At 41.4% G+C, this 17,621-nt stretch overlaps 1 protein-coding gene across 4 annotated transcripts in view; it reads right to left on the minus strand.

Annotated features, from left to right (window-relative positions):
- VPS8 (VPS8 subunit of CORVET complex) overlaps positions 1-17,621 on the minus strand; it is a 77,012-nt gene that overhangs the window by 38,598 nt on the left and 20,793 nt on the right. For 3 of the 4 annotated variants that reach the window (XM_080604097.1, XM_080604099.1, XM_080604100.1), the window contains exons 14-30: positions 17,164-17,334; positions 16,612-16,686; positions 15,894-15,929; positions 13,569-13,659; positions 12,371-12,417; positions 11,385-11,474; positions 10,999-11,045; positions 10,253-10,475; positions 9,956-10,045; positions 8,505-8,556; positions 8,176-8,218; positions 7,062-7,134; positions 5,457-5,576; positions 4,799-4,870; positions 2,034-2,153; positions 619-675; positions 120-202 (exon numbers count right to left, since the gene is read on the minus strand). In XM_080604097.1, the coding sequence (XP_080460223.1) occupies positions 120-202; positions 619-675; positions 2,034-2,153; positions 4,799-4,870; positions 5,457-5,576; positions 7,062-7,134; positions 8,176-8,218; positions 8,505-8,556; positions 9,956-10,045; positions 10,253-10,475; positions 10,999-11,045; positions 11,385-11,474; positions 12,371-12,417; positions 13,569-13,659; positions 15,894-15,929; positions 16,612-16,686; positions 17,164-17,334 (1,490 nt within the window). The remainder of the gene's footprint in view (positions 1-119; positions 203-618; positions 676-2,033; positions 2,154-4,798; positions 4,871-5,456; positions 5,577-7,061; positions 7,135-8,175; positions 8,219-8,504; positions 8,557-9,955; positions 10,046-10,252; positions 10,476-10,998; positions 11,046-11,384; positions 11,475-12,370; positions 12,418-13,568; positions 13,660-15,893; positions 15,930-16,611; positions 16,687-17,163; positions 17,335-17,621) is intronic. The other variant, XM_080604098.1, reaches the window with a different exon arrangement.

A 17,621-nucleotide genomic window follows, 5' to 3' on the forward strand; every position in this document is an offset into this window, starting at 1 on the left:
GAATGCATAGGGAAAATAATCCCAAACAAAGCTGCAAACTAGAAACATGGCATGTGGAGGAAAAAAGGCTTTGGAGGAGTTTTAAAGACAGTATTTATATATTGTGCATGACAACTTACAATTCAGCTTTTTCTGCCATTTGGATAAGACGGCTCTCTTCAAACTGTACTATCCCTCCTGCCTGAAGCAATTCTAAAAGGACCTGTAGATAATGAAGAGCAGTTACCTATATTGCAGTAGTAGCATAACAGCCAGTGCCATTCAAAAGTACACGATCCTGCTCCATTAAACTTTGTTTAACACGGGGCATATTTTACAGATTTTTTTTTTTAATTGATTGTGCCATTAGCTACAAAGGTAATGCATTTACACAGAACTTTCCCTGCCTCTCTTCTTACAGTTGTCAATCCTCTCCTGGAGGCAACACTGGGGAAGGATGCTCCTTCACCCCTGCTCTGGACAGCACTGCCCAATTACTCTTTGTTGGCTGCCATTCCTATGCTAGGTAACTCTTTTGGCATATAACCTTCCCTATGCTTTTCTGCCAGCATCCGTGCCCAGTGAGGCCAGTCTGGCCATACCTAGCACTTAAAGAAATGTCTCCTTGAAGACAATTACCTGTTGCCTCTCTGAATGGCGGGAGTCATCATCTGGACTACACAGAAATTCAAGGACCTGTGCAAGGATGTAAAAGTTAGCGTGAGTTAAGCCTGGTTAGCATAGCTGTTAGCCTGTGAAATTCTTCTGCAGTGGAAGTAAATAAATAGAATCAAACATCTGTCCTAAACCCCAGAATAGCTTTGGTAAGCTCAAAAGAAATAGATAACCAAACCATGCAAGCAACCAGTTGATCATCGAGATGCACAGAAGTTCAGAAGCATTCAAAATGAGCAGACTGTGAACACCAGCAATGTCAACAGCAAATCAGAACACAACAGTGCAATTTGAACGTACTACTCATCTACAAGCTAATCTCTACTTGATCCTGTAAAGTCAGCTAATTCATAAAATTGAATATATCTGTAATTAAAATGTTTCAGTATCCAAATCCATTTAGCCTCCACAGAGTTGTTTGGTCTTAAACCATGACAAAGGACAACATTCCCAAGTTGACCAAGGGAGGGTTAGATTAGATGTCAGGAATAATTTCTTCATGGAATGAGTGGTTAGGCGTTGGAACTGGCTGCCCAGTGAGTTCCAGAGTCACTGTCTCTTGAGACATTTAAGAGGTATGTGGACATTGCACTCAGGGACACAGTTTAATGGTGGTCTTGGTGGTGTTATGTGATGATCTTATGGGTCTTTTCCAACCTAAATGATTCTATGATTCTGTTTTCTAACTAATTCTTTATTAGTGCTCATATTTCCGTATTATCACTGAAGCACAACTGCTGTAGCTGTTAAAGCCCCCTTCTCAGTCCCAAGAATTTCTAATATAAACTTAACATGTGCAAGCTTCAGGCATGCATTGGTGCATTTCAGCTTATTTCACACAGCAGAGAAGGATGGTGACCATGGGAACTAGAAACTGCCAGCTACATACATACACAAGTTCTGTAAGTCCACTAGTGTCATTTCAGTTGGCATCCCTTGCCTCCTTACCTTGATGTCCTCATATCAACATGCATCAACAAGCAACAACAGTCATCAAAACACTCCTTGGGGCTTAAAAACAGATTGGTTCCTGCCCTTATGGGCCTTGCTTTCTCTCTCCTCAAATACTGGTGGCCACAGGAATCTCCCATTCCATGGAGAAGAGCAGAGGTGTTACTACAGTTGCTCCATCTCCTACAACCCTATTTCTCACATGATTCCAGCAGGCAAGCTGAAATTCAGACCTTACTGTGCTTCTGTGGTCTCTCCTGTTCCACTTGTTTGAAAGTGTAATTCCCAGCAAGATGCTACCTGCTTTATTATAAAATAATAAAGCACCAGTCCTCCTAGGATTGCTTTAGTCTACATACCTAGACGCATTTTCTTTGGTGCTGGACCATGTTTACAATTTTTTCTGCTCCACACAAAGGAACACTTACCTGGTCAAAAAGCGTCCTGTTCACAAACAACGTGTTGTTGGGTTTGGCAAGCTGACGGGCAAGGAAAGTAAAGAGACAGCCAACCTGTGATGGGGTGAAGTCAGAATTCTCTACCATGACCTAAGAAACATTAAGGAGCAGAGAGAGAGACAGAAATACAGGTGATTACTTTCCTATAGGCAGCTGCAAAATCCATCAGGAGACTGCAACAAGAAAGCACTGTACAACCATCATGCCTCCTCCTGCCTGAAATCTCCTGATGCTGGAGCCTAGAGCTCAAAAAAGCTACCTTCCATGGCATTCAACTCTATGTGGCCTGAAGACACAGGGAGTGGATGTGACCTTGCTAAAGCACCTCTGCCCCAAGGGTGAAGAGGCTGGGCCTCTCTGCCCAATACTGAAAGGAAGATTTCTTGCATGTTCATAAATTTTGGGGTGTAAAGGGACTCCAAACAGCAACGAGGAAACCTACATTTTTCTCCATTTCTGTAGTCTGTGTTTATCACTGGATATGTGACAGAGTTTCTGAGCAGAAATATCACATGATGAAAAAAAAAAAAAAGAATAATTATAGGAGGAAAAAAAATACATTTTGACTTCAAGCCTCAGGCACTCACCACTTCAGGTGTGGTATGCAGAAGAGCTGATCAAATGACTACGTAATGAGCGTGGGTTAGGAGAAAAGTTTCTTTTCTCATATTAAATTAGTTGTTAGTCAATGAATGTTTTGAGAAACTTATGGCTGTGCTGACTTGACTTGAAATTACAGAAAACCTGTGTAGCGAAAAAACACTACAAAAGGGGTTTGAAACCTCTGGAGTGTGCTCATCACCTGTCTAGCATGTAAAAAAGCATGACATGTTCTGACGCGATGTCTCATGCTTCTAAAAAGAAAAAATCCCAAACCTAAGGGAATGTGAAATGACCCCATTTGGAGAGTCCCCCTTCTAAGAGTAGGGAGTTTAGCTGGAAGAAATCCATCACCTGAACAACTCTGTCAGCTAACATCTGAGAGGTGCTCTAGCAAAGCCTAGAGACAGAGCATTTCACAGTTTATAACTCCATTCAGTATAAGCTTGGGAAATGCAATTGATTCCTCAAAGCGACTCGGAGTTCTAGATCCCCATGAGAGGCTAACAGTTATCTTACACAAGTGGAGACAGACAGGCAAGGCACATTAAGGGATTTAGTCCAGCTGTTTGAAACATCAGCTAAAACTATCATTCTTTTTCAATCTTCATTTTCTGTTTAAAAACTCTATTTCAGACAGGAGCCTGAAAGAGTGACGTTAGCTAATAGCATTAAAAATATGGTTCACCAAAAAAAAATTGGAGTATTTTATTCATTTTGGCTTTGTTTTTCACAAGCTCGGTCCTCGTCAATCTTTGTGAAGGTGAAAATACTGGACCTCTGAAACACAGAAACCTTACTGAGGCTGCAGGCCGAACGCACAGACTTTCTAAATGATCATATACTTGACAAAATTTAGATATGCTAAGTTTACGTTAGACAAACTGTTTTAACAGCATGGCTATTTCTTAAGCACTTTCTTTCCCAGTGATAAACTTCTTCTAAATAAAAAGTCCCAGGATTTTTTAAATCTATTGAAAAGGAGAGCAGATTCCAGACCAAGGGAGACAGAGTTCTCATAACACCAAGATGTTTGCCTGCAGATGCATCCAGTCCTGCAGCACTTCTCAACAACTGCCCTCCTTTCCCCCCCTAGGAAACGGGGCTGAGTTCTATTGCAGGAGGTCAGAATTCATTTGCTACGTGTCCAGCAGCACAAAGTAGGGTTGTAAACAACTTCACTCAGCCTACATCGTGCTGCAGGAGCACATCCCCGAGTAACTCCAGAACACAGCCGCAGTGTGCCACCTCCTGCTGGCAGCCGCTACAGACACAAAGCACGAGCTAACCCAGCACAGGGCTAACTAACATCCCTACAGCAACAGCCTGCTCAGCCAGGCTCACAGAAGTTCCCCCGAGCAGCATGTCTCAGGTCACCAAACACAGCCTACTGCAGCAGCTCTGCCACTGAATTCACTCACTGGTGCCCTTGCTCTCATCTATCAATGATGACAGTGACAGGGAAACACTACTTATGATATGTTTATACATAAACAGCTTCCAAGTGGAGTTACTCATTATTAATGCCGACAGCTTTGAAGGGGAAACCAAACAGCATTTGGCAGCAATAGCTTTTAATGAGAACATTGTTAAGGAACACAGTCTGCAGATGACAAGTGATTTCTACAGCACCAGACTGATAGCTCTGACATTCCTCTTCTCTCCCATCTACTAAAGATAGGCCTGTCATTCTGGGCACGTTACATCCCAAACACAGCATTTACAGATACAGGAGCAGGGTTTTTATCAGAAGAGCACTGGCACCCTGCCAAGCATAAGATTCCTGGGACATTATTTCTGCTCAGATAGAATGATGGAGCAGAATCAAATGAGAAGCAGATAAAAATGAACTTAGCAGTGCAGAAAGGAGGAGCTTGACAACAAAATACAACCCAGGTGAAAGCACAGACAGGAATGGAGACCTCTTTGTCACCACATTTCACGTCACACAGCTTCACTTCTAAACATCCAGCCTCAGCCTTTGCTGAGGCGAATCCAAGCTTCAGCACACCTCCTCAGAGGTGTCATCCAGTGCAGGACTGGAACCCCCTCATCTAAGTTACACACTTTACTGCACAGAGTTGTATATAATCAGCCAGATGTAAAGACAGAGGTTAATTTTTAGGCACACTCACTTTCAGAAGTATGTCCACGATTCGCTGTTGATATTCCACAGCTTGCTTGTCATTCTTAAAGTCTTCAAAAGTCTGCATGAGGCAAAACAATGACATCTTGAGAACAATGCTCTCTGCTGCCAGCCCCAGAAATACAAGCCAACACATAGCAGCAGCCATATCACAAAGCTGGCAATGCTTTTAAGTCCTTTCTGTGCGTATGTTACTTAAGCAGAAGGTTCCAAGATAGTTTCCTTTTTTGTAACTACCAAAACAGTTTTTTTCTTATTTAGGTAAAAGTAACAGGCCCAAATAGACAGAGGAAATTCAAGACGGAAAGCTGACCCTCTAATGCAGGAGAGAGATGTAGGTACTAAAACACACTTTACAAATACATTATTCTTGTTTTAGCTAAGCTTCAGATGGCTTCTGTTAGCATTGCTCACTGTGTAATGTCAGATGTTCATCAATTTATATTTAAAGACATAAAAGACTATTATGATCTCCTCTGACATCTTACAGAACACACATCAAAACTGTTCCTGCATCAAGCCAGTAAATACTGGTTTACCTAAGCTCAAACATTTTAATAGAATCTTGCAGATCATGCAACCACAACACAGATGATGGAAGAACTGGTTTTGAAATTTTTTCTTGGAAGACATCAGTGGTCTCTTACCAGAGCAAGAACATTAAGGAATTCCCGAGTGTCGAAGTGCAGCAAGGTACGAACGTGAGGGTAGACCTCTTCATCCACAGATCCCTCAGCTGAATGTAGCCGGATGAGAAATTCAAAGACCTGCAGTGAAAAAATCAAACATTTCCTATGGATTTCAGATAACTGATATTGCAAGTGCATGGGAAAGCAGCAGCATTACCTGCTTTGCACTTAAGCTCTAAAACACCTTAGGAGCCCATCAGTGTTTGTTCTTGAATGATGTTTCCTGACGCTTGTTAGTAGAGAAAAATTCCCTTCCTTAGGCTCATCAACCTATTTAAGGTCAATCACTGTGCAAAAATTAACGATCATACTTGGAGACCAAAGTGTCTGACATTAGATTAACTCCCTCCCCATCCTGCCACCTCTCCCCAGAAGCTGTGCGGCTCTTCCTTATCCAAGGCACAGCTCCTCTCCTTGTCAGCAGTTCCCTTGGGAAGATCCAGCCAATCTGCCCCCACACTTTGAGGGGAAAAAAACACCTCCTTCAGCAAATGTCACGTTCTCTCATTTACTCCTATTCTGAGTTAATTTTCCTGTTAGCACAATGGCAGTGAAGCCAGGAGGGGTTAAGAAGCTTGACTTTCCAATGCACAGCCTCCCTAGTGTAACTTGGTTTCCTTGAACCTGATACGCACCTGCCATCTAGGAACTGTTCAGAAAACAAAGAAAACCAGACTGTAGCTAGAGTGCTGGATTTAAGAATCAAGACAGAAAGGCGTTGCTTAAGCCAGACTCTCACGAACACTCTCAGAGATTGTAACAAGGAGACATCGATGGCTCCTCCCCAGCACTGCTGCTGCTGGGTATGCCTTTACTTCTCAGACCTTGAGCCACAGTCTGGTGCTGTGCCAGCTCCAGCACATGTGCAGTAGACAACCTGGTAAGGACCATGGCAGAGGGCAACAGCCCAGTGCTTGCTCCAGCATAGGGGAGCAGACTGGTTTGCACACCCTGTAAGGAAAGGGTTTGCAACAACCCAGAGCTACCACATACATACAGCTACAAGCTGTGGATTAGCAAGAAAAATATCTACCTATTCCACTGTACTGCAAAGAGAAAATGCAAAAAAGAAAGCACTGCCTCTTCTTAAAACCTTGATACTCCAGTAAAATGCTATGGAGCAAAAAGAAAATTATTTTACTAGTAAAACTGACCAGAAATTCAGGAAATATTTTTATAAGCACAAAATGATGATCAGAAGCATCTTCCATTTTAAGAAATTCTTGGAGATGTCTCCCCAGAGGAGTTAAGCTTTGCCTTAGGCCAAGCTTCTGACACAGCTTAAAGAGAAAGAAATAGCCAAGCTTGAAGGCTCTGATGGAAATAAGGAAATGAGATTTACTTGGCAGACACCATGCCAATTTTCACAACATGTAAACTGCATATCTAGTCATACTTTTGCATAAATTCACTGTGATTTTAACTAGACACTCTCCATCTACGACAAAACCATTATCAGCTATCAGATGGATAACAGTTTTCAAACAGAAGCTCATGAAATAAGACAATGGTTCCTTTCTAAAAACCTCACATAGAAAAGTGTCCTTCCAAAAGGTTGCTCACCTGATTTTTAACCAGAGGTACCAGATCTTCAGGAATATCACCCAATGGATACGCACGGCCTGCCAAGCAGCAGCTATTGAAAGAGAGGAAAGGTATGGGTTTTTTTTTTCTTAATACCTACTGACATTAAATAGATTAAGGAAAACAGTTAATTTTCAGAGCTAGTTTTCAAGATGCTCTTAAAACAAACCAAATAAATTTATTTTGTAAACCATGAGAGCAATCACAGCAGAGAGCACTGCTGTTAATACACAATAAGCCAATGTGCTGCACGAATTTGCATCCGAAGTCTGCCATTGCACTGCAGGAATAATAACAAGGAAATCTCAGGATTTCTCACAAAAAAGTCTTGTATTCTGCAGTTTAGGAAGCAGAAGGAATGCAGAAGCAAAAGTTCATGATCTTGAATAGATTCCAGAAAGACAAACTCACTGATTAATCACTATTGCGTAATCTCAGAACGACCTCCTGCAAATTAAAGGCAATACAGAAAGCAGCAACTGGAAAGAGCTATCCCAAAAGGCTAAAATAGAGCTTTTCAGGCTACTGACTTCTTGTTTGAGGAGCACTGCCACACACGGGACAATGGAGAAACCAAATTCTAAAGACAAAGGAATTGTCTTGGCACATCTGCAGTAACCTGAGCGCTAAGCATCCAGTTTCATCCCACCTGTCTCTTCAACAGGATAGGACCCGAGGGAACGGCATGAAGTTGCATCAGGGGAGGTTCAGATTGGATATTAGGAAAAGGTTCTTCACCAAGAGGGTGGTCGGGCACTGGAACAATCTCCCCAGAGACGTGTTCAAGGCACCAAGCTTGTCAACATTCAAGAAGTGTTTGGACAATGCTGTCAGAAATATGACTTGACTTTTGGGTGGTCCTGTGTGGAGCCAGGAGTTGGGCTCAATGATCCCTGCAGGCCCCTTCCAGCTAGGGATATTCTATGATGTGCCATTGTGATGAGCCATTGTAACTAAGTCAGCCATACAAAGTAGCCATTGCTATTTTACAAAATACCTCAGACCTTGAAATACAGCATGACATTTTGCAAGTATAATGAGTTAAAATCTGGTACCACTAGGCAATGCCACCCATATCCTTAAACGACCTTACCTTATATATACAAGCAGCTTGTTGCCCATTACCACCTGTTCATCTACAAAACAAAAATCATTTGTCACCTTTTCTTCACAAGGCAACATACGGAGATGCAATTGTTTTTCCCAACAGTTAGCAAAATATCTTATCTGACACACACGGTTTTACACACAGTAAGTAGAACAGCTTTACGCACACTAAGCAGTACTTGAACGCTTTTCTGCTCTCCAAGACCCTGACAGTAGGTATACATTTCCCTTTTGCAATCTCTCTGTTGTAAGTGACCAGCGATGTTTGAAACAAACACCAGAACTAGACACTTATAAAGGGCAATAATTCTGTACCTGTGAGAGACTTCCCAGCATTCAGCGGAGGAGCAATGACTTTGAACAGTTTCTGTAACAAGAAAGAGAGCAGTGCTCATGCAGTTGTAAAAGCTCAAATCAAAGATTCTGCTTGGTTTTAAAGCAGAGATTACTGGAGCATCTTCCCCAGAGCAGCTCTGCTTTCTCATGATGTCTTACAATTAACAGGAAAAGAAGACACCAGATGTGACAAAAGATGTTTATCCTGGCTAATGTGATGACAAAAAAAACAGCATTCAGACCATCAGATCTAACCATAAAGACAGGCCACCCTTAAAAAAAAAAAAAATGTTCAGTAGTCCCAGAAGTAACATTCAGAGTATAACTGACTAGCTTCACTTCCTGCTCCTGAGACTTCTGCCACTAGAGATTATGCAAACCTTCAGACTACCTAGCAGGTTCATCAGAGAGCCTTTAGTCTGAGAACACAGAGCAAGGATCAGTGTAAATACTTAGCCCTGGAAATCAAAAAAAAGTTATTTGTACTTGTACAGCTAGCGCTAGGTTTCTAAAAGTCCTTTTTAAAATCATGAACACCCAAAGAGTCTTGTTCCTGAGAAAATTAAATGACATTATAACTGCTATGAATTGGGCGATTTAAGATTTTCACACTCAGATGCAAAAAGCTCTTGATTTTAGCACTATTGAGAAAACAGCAGCAGCGCTTCCACAGTGAAGCACCTTCGTATTATATCTATAGGCTTCAAGAGCAATTGGTGCATCAGGCACATCTTCATGATCAGCAGCATCAACAGTTGCAATCAAGCAGCATTACAGACTCCTATTTTTACTGTTGATTGACCTCACCCAAGTGCTAAGAGCAAAGCCTAGCTCCGTGGTAGAAGCAGTCTTTGCCTTTTTTCTGAATTCTGTACACAGATAAATTCACCCTTTGTTTCCATTATTCTTTACTATGCATTAATACACTACTGTGTCAGCAGAACAGTATGAAAGAAAAAAGCATGAGGTGTTCACAGAACCTCTTACGCCTACGCTCCCACTAATCCCATTGTGCAGAAAGTTGTTTCTCAGAACATCGTGCCACATTGCCCAGGCTCACCGTTGGAAACACGTTAAAAGACAGTTTTGCAGCGCAATCTCCTTAATTCATCATGTTATTCTCTTCTGCAGTTTTTTTTTTTTTAATTAACACAACTGAATTTCCCATTCTAAGTTTGCAGAGCATTCCTACCTCATCTACAATGCCAAAGGGAAATTTGTGCCCTAAAGTACAGTAACTACAAATTACTTCTCTACTGCATCTAGCTAGATAAACTGTGTAAGTCGTATATGATTTCACCCTCAGAATGAAAAAGAACAAGAACATGTATACACTGAATGAGAAGACAATGCATTAGTTTGAAATGCAGGTTGTCACAAAGAGTGCGTGGTCAGCACACAAAACTCCCTGAACTGAACTTCTTTCCTACCTCCATGGGGCTAATGAAGTCATTCATCCCACTGTTGTAGACGTAGATCATGGCATCGTAGAGATGGTTTTCCCAGCACAGAAGAACTACCTGCAGGGACACAGAGCCAAGTTCTATTACAAGTTAGTGACCAAAAGACACCAGTCGTTTGGACTACAGAAGTTTTCCGTTGAAAGGCGACACCTCGTTTCCACATGCTACCTTGTACTTAAAAGCATAAGAAGTTTGCCTCTGCAGCTAGGGAATATTGTCATTTATTCAGAGGAACTTGACACAGCACTCATTATTGCAGCTCACCTGCTGTATGTCTAAGCTGGTGATATCCATATGCACAATGCAAGCTTCCATATTTTCCAACCTGTTCTTGTCTTGGAAGTGAAGCAGCAAGTCTTTCATCACTTGAGCTGTGATTCCCATCAGCTTATCACTCAAGATATATGGCTCCAAGCACTCCAGAAAGATGCCTTTAGCTACAGAATTCTCACTCATCTTATCATATATCTGATTAAATAATAGATCCCTAGGAGGAAAGAAGTGTTTAGTTATCAAATAATCTTATTAACATCTTATTACTTCTACTTTCTGAGGGCTCCAAATTATACTCTATTTACTCTGCTTTTCTTCAGCTCAGCAGCTGAATGCCCCGTTCATCTCCCATGCAGACCTAAGTCATAGGCAGCTACACAGAATAAACCTGCTATGGATGTTGCAGCAGCAAAGTCGCTGTTAGAGGAGAAATGATGATGACAGGAAAATCTATCCAGACAGATTCTTTGTTAAGGAGGTGGTGTGGGAGAAAATTTGAACCAATTTTTTCTTCCTCTATAAAAAATTAGGAGGGATTTTCTTTTTTGAGTACTGAATACCCTGATTTCGGCATCAGTCTTTAAGCATTCCTCTAAATTGAGATGTGTTATACGACATGATGATGATGTGGTGTGATACGATTCCTCTAAACCATGCGATATTATAGGAGACAGCACTCAGGGCTACATGGGTCAGTGGCCTGCCCTGGGAGAAAACACTTGCAAACTTGGACTTACGTGCGCTGGAGTAAGAGGCAGTAATCAACTATGACAGGCACCACATCCTATGGCAAAAAAAGAAAAACACATGGAAAAGCTGTAGCAACAGGCAAAGATCCTGCTAAATAGTATATCCTGCACAGCACAAAATGAAGCCTGGCCAATACAGCACAGAATCAATGAAGTTTTTGAGTCAGCTGGTAGCTGGCACAGTTGCAGCTTTTCCAACCACAGTTTGCTGGGAAAGGAGGACAAAGTCACTTACGTACTTGTCACTTTCACACCCAACACATGAGCATTCATCAACAGGTCATGGCTGTTACACAAGTAACTTTTACAACAAAGCTGTGTCTGATTAAAAATTTCAAAAGATCTATACAAGAGAGTCCTCTGGAACACCGTACCTGAAAATGTTGCTCCATAACCTGGATTTTTCCTTGGTCAGGACATTTCTTTAAAGTCCGATCAGCATAATGGAGAAGGATTTCAACCATCTGAATTAAAAGAAACATGAAGATTCACTCTCATCCTACTCTAGAGGCCCTACTTGGTAGCACATTTAATAGCCTGACTTGGGGTCGGAAGCACTGAAAACTCTGTTCCAGTTTGGGCATGAACTACTGTGGGAAGTAAGGAAGAGAAGAAAGAGGCAATAACTAGTACTCAGAGCACAGCTGCCAAGACACAACTGCATGAGATGGCACAGAAGCGGCTCAGTGGGATACTGAAGGCCTACACTAACTTCAGCTGACTGAGGCACTGGACCGCCAGTCTGCCAGCACATTCTGAGGCACAGGACTCATCTGGGCCATGTTTTAACCCAAAGCTTAAGTTACAGTATCTTAAATAGTAGAACTTATTTACCTACAAATACAATGTGCATTAAGAATAAAGTATGACTGAGTAATTATTGCAATAATCATTTATTTTAAAAATCCTTCTCAGAAACCCAATCCTATGACAACTGAACAGAATCAGTTGAAAAGTTTGTTCCATATATTCACGATCAAAGTTTCCATCCTGAGAGTGAGCAAGTTACATACCCATGGATACTTGACAACTAAACATCAGAAAACTCTGAAATTACCTACAAAAAGGGTTTCTGTCCACTGCGAGTGGACAAGAGACTGGATTTTGACATCTCAAGGCCTGGATGATAGTGTCACATTCTGTTTTGCTAATTTGCAGCATTTATTCCCACCTTAACCCAAAAGGTATTTCCCAGTCTCTTATAAAATCCTGCTCACAATCTTAGCAAGAATGGCACATATACACTTTCTAGAGCTAATAGGATTAACTTCTGGACGACAGAAGGCACTCCTTCCAGGAACAAAACTAGCATCACATCAGCATACACGAAAATCTAGTTAGGAAGAGATCAGTGACTCACCCTGTCTGCAATGACTGCTTTCCGCTTGCTCGTGTCCCCGGACAAACCTAGAAAGAATGAGCGGAGGGGGTGAGGGGGGAGGAAAGCATTTCTCATCTAAGGTACCATAAAGGACACTGTAAATCCCACAGTATAGATGTCCACACCACTACCCTTGAGATACAGAAGTCCAAGTATCTAGACATATAATTTTGTGATCTGCTTTTAGCCCATTCTTCTTCTTAAGGTCATATTCTCTCAATTTAAAGACTGTTCCAGCACAGGAACAGCAAGACCAGATCTGAGTGCTGTTTGACAGAAGAAACCAAGTTTAACGTCAAAAGAACAATTAATGGAAGGCTGTCAAAGCCTGTATAACAGACTAATTGCTGGAGGATGCACTGATGCGAAGAAACTGAATTTAGTGAGCTGTAATGACAAAAAAATCTTAAAAGCAACTCAGAAGACAGTAATTATTTTGAGAACTAAAAAACTATCTGCTTAATTGCATTTTGTCCATTAAACAAATTTTGTCCAAAAACAATCTTCATATACTAGCAATTTTACAGCAGAAGGATCTAATCCTAAGAACTGCAGAGTCATTTGTTAAAACCACCAAAAGTTATTTGCTGAAAATTCTACGTGGCCAGTCCAAATCAGACCACTCAAGCAGCAGTTTCCGGCATAATTAACATGTTTCTCATAACAAGCTAAGTGCTCACAAAACATCGTGCTTTATAGAAAATTTGGTGCCAAAACCCAGCATTACTTTCAGTCAGCTGTACAGTCAGAGGAAACCTCAATGAAAGTACCCACTTGAGAGCATCACTGAAGGTTACCTACAGGTTACACTCGACCTTAAGAAATATTCTAGCATTCAACACTTGGATCCATCTCCTTCATGGCAAAGTGACAACCAGTAGGAGGCACAACACAGACCAGGTCTGATTTTCATTTGAAAATAGGTGGTTGCTAAAGGTATGACTCTAAAAAAGCCAAATCAATCCATATCAAGAGTGCTGTTTCTGCCAAACCCAAAACAGTACATTCTACTTTCTCGTGTTTATTTCAATTCTCTAACCTTTTTTTTTTTTTCCCCTGAAACAATGATTTCAGTACATGCCTAGGTTTAAAAACTTCCCCGGTGATTTCAATTTAAAAAAAAGGCCAAAAAAAACTGATTAAAAAAAAAACAAAACAACAACAAACCCAAACTTACCTACTACAGCCTTCGCTTTACCTTCATAAAAGGACCAAGCAAGAGCCAGGGCATCAGTGAGACGCTCTTGCTTCAGAAGGTGGTCAACTCTCTAAAATAACAAGTAATATTGGACCTTAGCATTAAAGAAAAGATGACTGCCCCTTCCTATGTGATATCATTGTTTTCCAGGAGTGGGTCGTGACTGCTGGCAGCAAGGGGTCAGGAAACCTCCCTCAGAAGCTGTCAATACACTGCAGTAAAGGACAGTATCTCAAAAAAGATTCTCTCACATGTATGTTTTCTGCTGCACAGTTGAAAGGGACTAAGAAATGTCAGGCCCCAGTACATTAAGAACCTGCGAGCTACATTTTAGGTCAACTGCTTAATGGATGGAGACACAGCATCAGCAAGCGTCTGCAACCACTAAGAATCAAAATTTTCCATTCCCCATCCCTGCCTCACCACTTAAGCACAACAAAACTCTGCCATGTTTTCAACATAAGGATGAACATCTTACTCCCTTTATTTTCTTCTGAGCTCACAATCAACAAGGACTGAAGTAGGTGACAAGTACTTTCTACTTTAAGGAAACATTAATACATATGGTCAAGCACCACTACTCTTGATATGTTAAGTCAAAATTTTAATAAGTACTGTTTGAAAGAAGAGAGCCTGAATCTCAGACCAGCACTTTGTACTGTGGCATGAAGTAAATCTCAGCTTTACACGCTAGTATGTCACATACTTGATGATAACACTTGAGTAAATCCCCTACAATAAAGAGGAATACAACAGAAACCATATAGTAATTTAGAATGAGCTTGGCTCAGAACATGTACGTTGCAACTGACTTTTGAATTTTAGGAACTAAAATCTAATACATAAAAACTCTAGTACATAAAATCATGGTTCAAAGCAAGACTTTTCACTAGCTGAGGTGATAGTGAATGGCAGGAGAGAAAAGTAGCAGAGGAGAGTGATCATCATAACCAAGTGCAACAACTGCATAAAAGTTCAACAGAGACAAACTGGTCGTGTTTTGTTAAAGGCCCTGATACAGTGTCACATGGAGGAGCTCGTAATTGTGGACAAGTACATGTACTGTAACACAGGTAAGAAAAAAAAAAATGGTCACTGCTTAGAGCAGAAATTGTGAAACTAGAAAGAGGTGACTTAAAAGCCCCCCCTCACATAATGATTTGGTAGACTAACTTGGCACAAGCAGAATTTATTAATGAAGTTTGCTGATGACCAACTCTCAACATATAATATGGACAGTAGACCAGAAAGACAGAGAACAATAGGATGATCCCTAAAGCCAGGTAATAGAAGTACAATGCAATCCAATGGTACAAGCAGTTTACAGCAGTAATCAGCCTTGCTATTGGGAACTGGTGAATCTCAGGAGTGCCACAAGCCACTGACATGATGTAGCCAAATAAACAGCAAAGTGAGACCCAATGACGTACAAGTCATAACATATCTATCAGACTTGGAAAAATCAGATGACATTACTCTGGGTAGGGTTTTGCCACTCCCATAGGCAATGTGCATCAAATTATTTGCATATGTTCGAAAAATTGAGCGTAGAGGATGTGCAGAGAATGGTGATTATGAAAAAAAAGAAAGAAATGGACAGGTAGTCTTACAAGAGGGTGATGAAATATTTGCTTAGCCTTGCAAAACAAAGTCTGAGGGAGAACATGCATATACTGAATAAATACACTGTGAAGTGATGACCCAGAAAGGCAAAAACTGCTATTTAACTCAAGTTAAAAAAGCAGCACAGCAACAAAGAGACAAACAGATCACTAAGAACTTTAATTTGGAAAGAGAGAGGATTTCAGCTGCCAGAGAAATAATGATCCAAAACAGCTTCTAGCAACAGAAAGAAGGATCTAAAAATCCAGTGAACTTTCTAGGTAGCCTTTGATAAGTTTCATGATGAAGCTTCTGCAATAGCTGGAAACAAAATACAGGGAATTAGATTTCCTTTCATTCCTGTATCCTTATCTGGCTGACAGAAAGCTTGCACCGCAAAGTCATTCAGTGCAGTAACTCTGCCACGTTAACAGAAGCTGAAACATCACAAGGCATTATATGCCTCACTTGGGAGAGCAAGGTCTGTCTCTATCCAGCCTGCAAGTTTATGCAAACAGCAGTCCCATAGCATCCCACTGTGGAAAGCAGAGTACCTACAGTGCTGGCTGTGCGTAGGGGTCCTGAACATAGTGCTCAGATCATGCTTCACAAATGCTGTAGCTCTGTAGCTCCCTCCCTCCTCTCAAGCTGTATTTCAGCAATTCAGACCTACTAAGCTGTACAGTTTTTCTCTCAACCTACCTCTCTCCAGCTCCTCAATGTCATGACGTGAACAGACTAAAAAAAAGAAAAAAATATATTTACTTACAGTTGCTCATGCAGCCTGTGGTATCCCACAGACCCACCAGAGCATGCTGGTACAAACAAAGAAATTAAGCTAAGTAAAGCAACCTTCAAACTTGGCAAGGCAGGATAAATCAGATGCTTATACTTAACAGAAATCATCCTTTGCACAGCCTTACAATCCATTTGCTCCAAGGTACCATCCCTCACTTCCTTTTCTACTTCAACATGCCATCCTATAGCACACCTCTCTCTGCCTTTTCACAGTGTCTGCACTACAGGGCAGGAAAAGCAAACAGGATAATCCTTCTATCATTCCATGCAATGCGGAGTAGTTTCCTCTACCCTCTTATTTTCCTCTGTTTACTCGCTAGCACATTTAAGACAGAAATTGACGCTTAGGACAGAGGAGATGTCCGTAAAGTCGTGCTAAGTCTACACTGAAACAGCATGTACCAAGGTACTGTGAAACTGTGACACCACCTTACTTAGCCCATACTTTGGGCTAAGACCAAATTATTGCCCACTTCTTTAAGCCAATGATGTAAGTGCAAAAACAGCCCAACCTTGACTCACGTCTCCATAGAATAAAAAAATCAAATTGCCTTTCTCCAAAAGATGAGCTACTATCAACAGCGAACGCCTTGCATTTCCATTAAAAATTCCCCACATTTACCTTAGTTCCCAGGTAAAAGATCTGACCACCACAGCTGCTGATGGACTGGTAGCAAGCTTTCTCTCCAACCAATGCCTACAGGGAGAAGAACATCATGCAAATCAAACTGCCTCTTGTTTTTGCAAATTTTCTCAAGATATGTATATATACTTGAATTTTGTCATTCAGAAATCATAATGAGGACTAGGAAAGAATAACACAGACTGCTGGGCAATAGTAAATAAAAAGGTTCTTCTATCATGCCCTCCTGCTCATGAATGCAGCTTAAAGTGGTGCTGAGCTCTGACTGCCCAGAAAGCACAGAGGAGTCCTAAGGACCCACCAGCAGTGCTTTGTGTCTATCCTCAGGTAGCAAGAAAGTTACACGGGTTCCTTCCTTGGGAAGATGTGTAGAAGGGACAAAAACAATTTAGAAACAGGTTTTTCACGCCACATGACTCTGGCTTTAATGGTAATCCCAGGTTTCAAAAACCCTTCTTTCCATAGCTCCAGGCTCCTCCACTTAGGGCATATCTCAAAGAGCTAGCTACCACTAGCACCATTTGCACCCACCAGTGCTTCGCTGACATTGCCTCCTGTAGCCAGCGATTTGAAGTGGCTGCTGTTGTAGACCAGCTGAACTTCTGGAATCTCTATGGTCTCCAGCTCCTCTTGTGTCTGACGATCTATAACGTGCAGCTTCTCCACACTGTCCAGAAGCACTGCTGTCCGTGAATTTATCCACTGAAAAGGCAACAAACTGCACATTTCAGCAACACACAGATAATTAGAGACCAATTAAACAGGCTCTGGACATATCCCTGAGTATCAATACCAGGCTGTCTACAATCGCCAGTAACTTCGCTGTTATACGTGATCACTCCACAACAGCACCCACACATAACTGCAAAGGTGAAGGTGGGGAGTCTACTTCTGGAGTATCAGCTTTTACATTGAGAAAAACTACAAGGACATTTTTTCAGAGAAACACCTGTAGACAAATGACAATCCTCCAGGGTTCTTGCCCTCTA

The sequence above is a fragment of the Anser brachyrhynchus genome (assembly GCF_964034855.1).
Source record: "Anser brachyrhynchus genome assembly, chromosome: 9".
NCBI classification, from domain to species: domain Eukaryota; kingdom Metazoa; phylum Chordata; class Aves; order Anseriformes; family Anatidae; genus Anser; species Anser brachyrhynchus.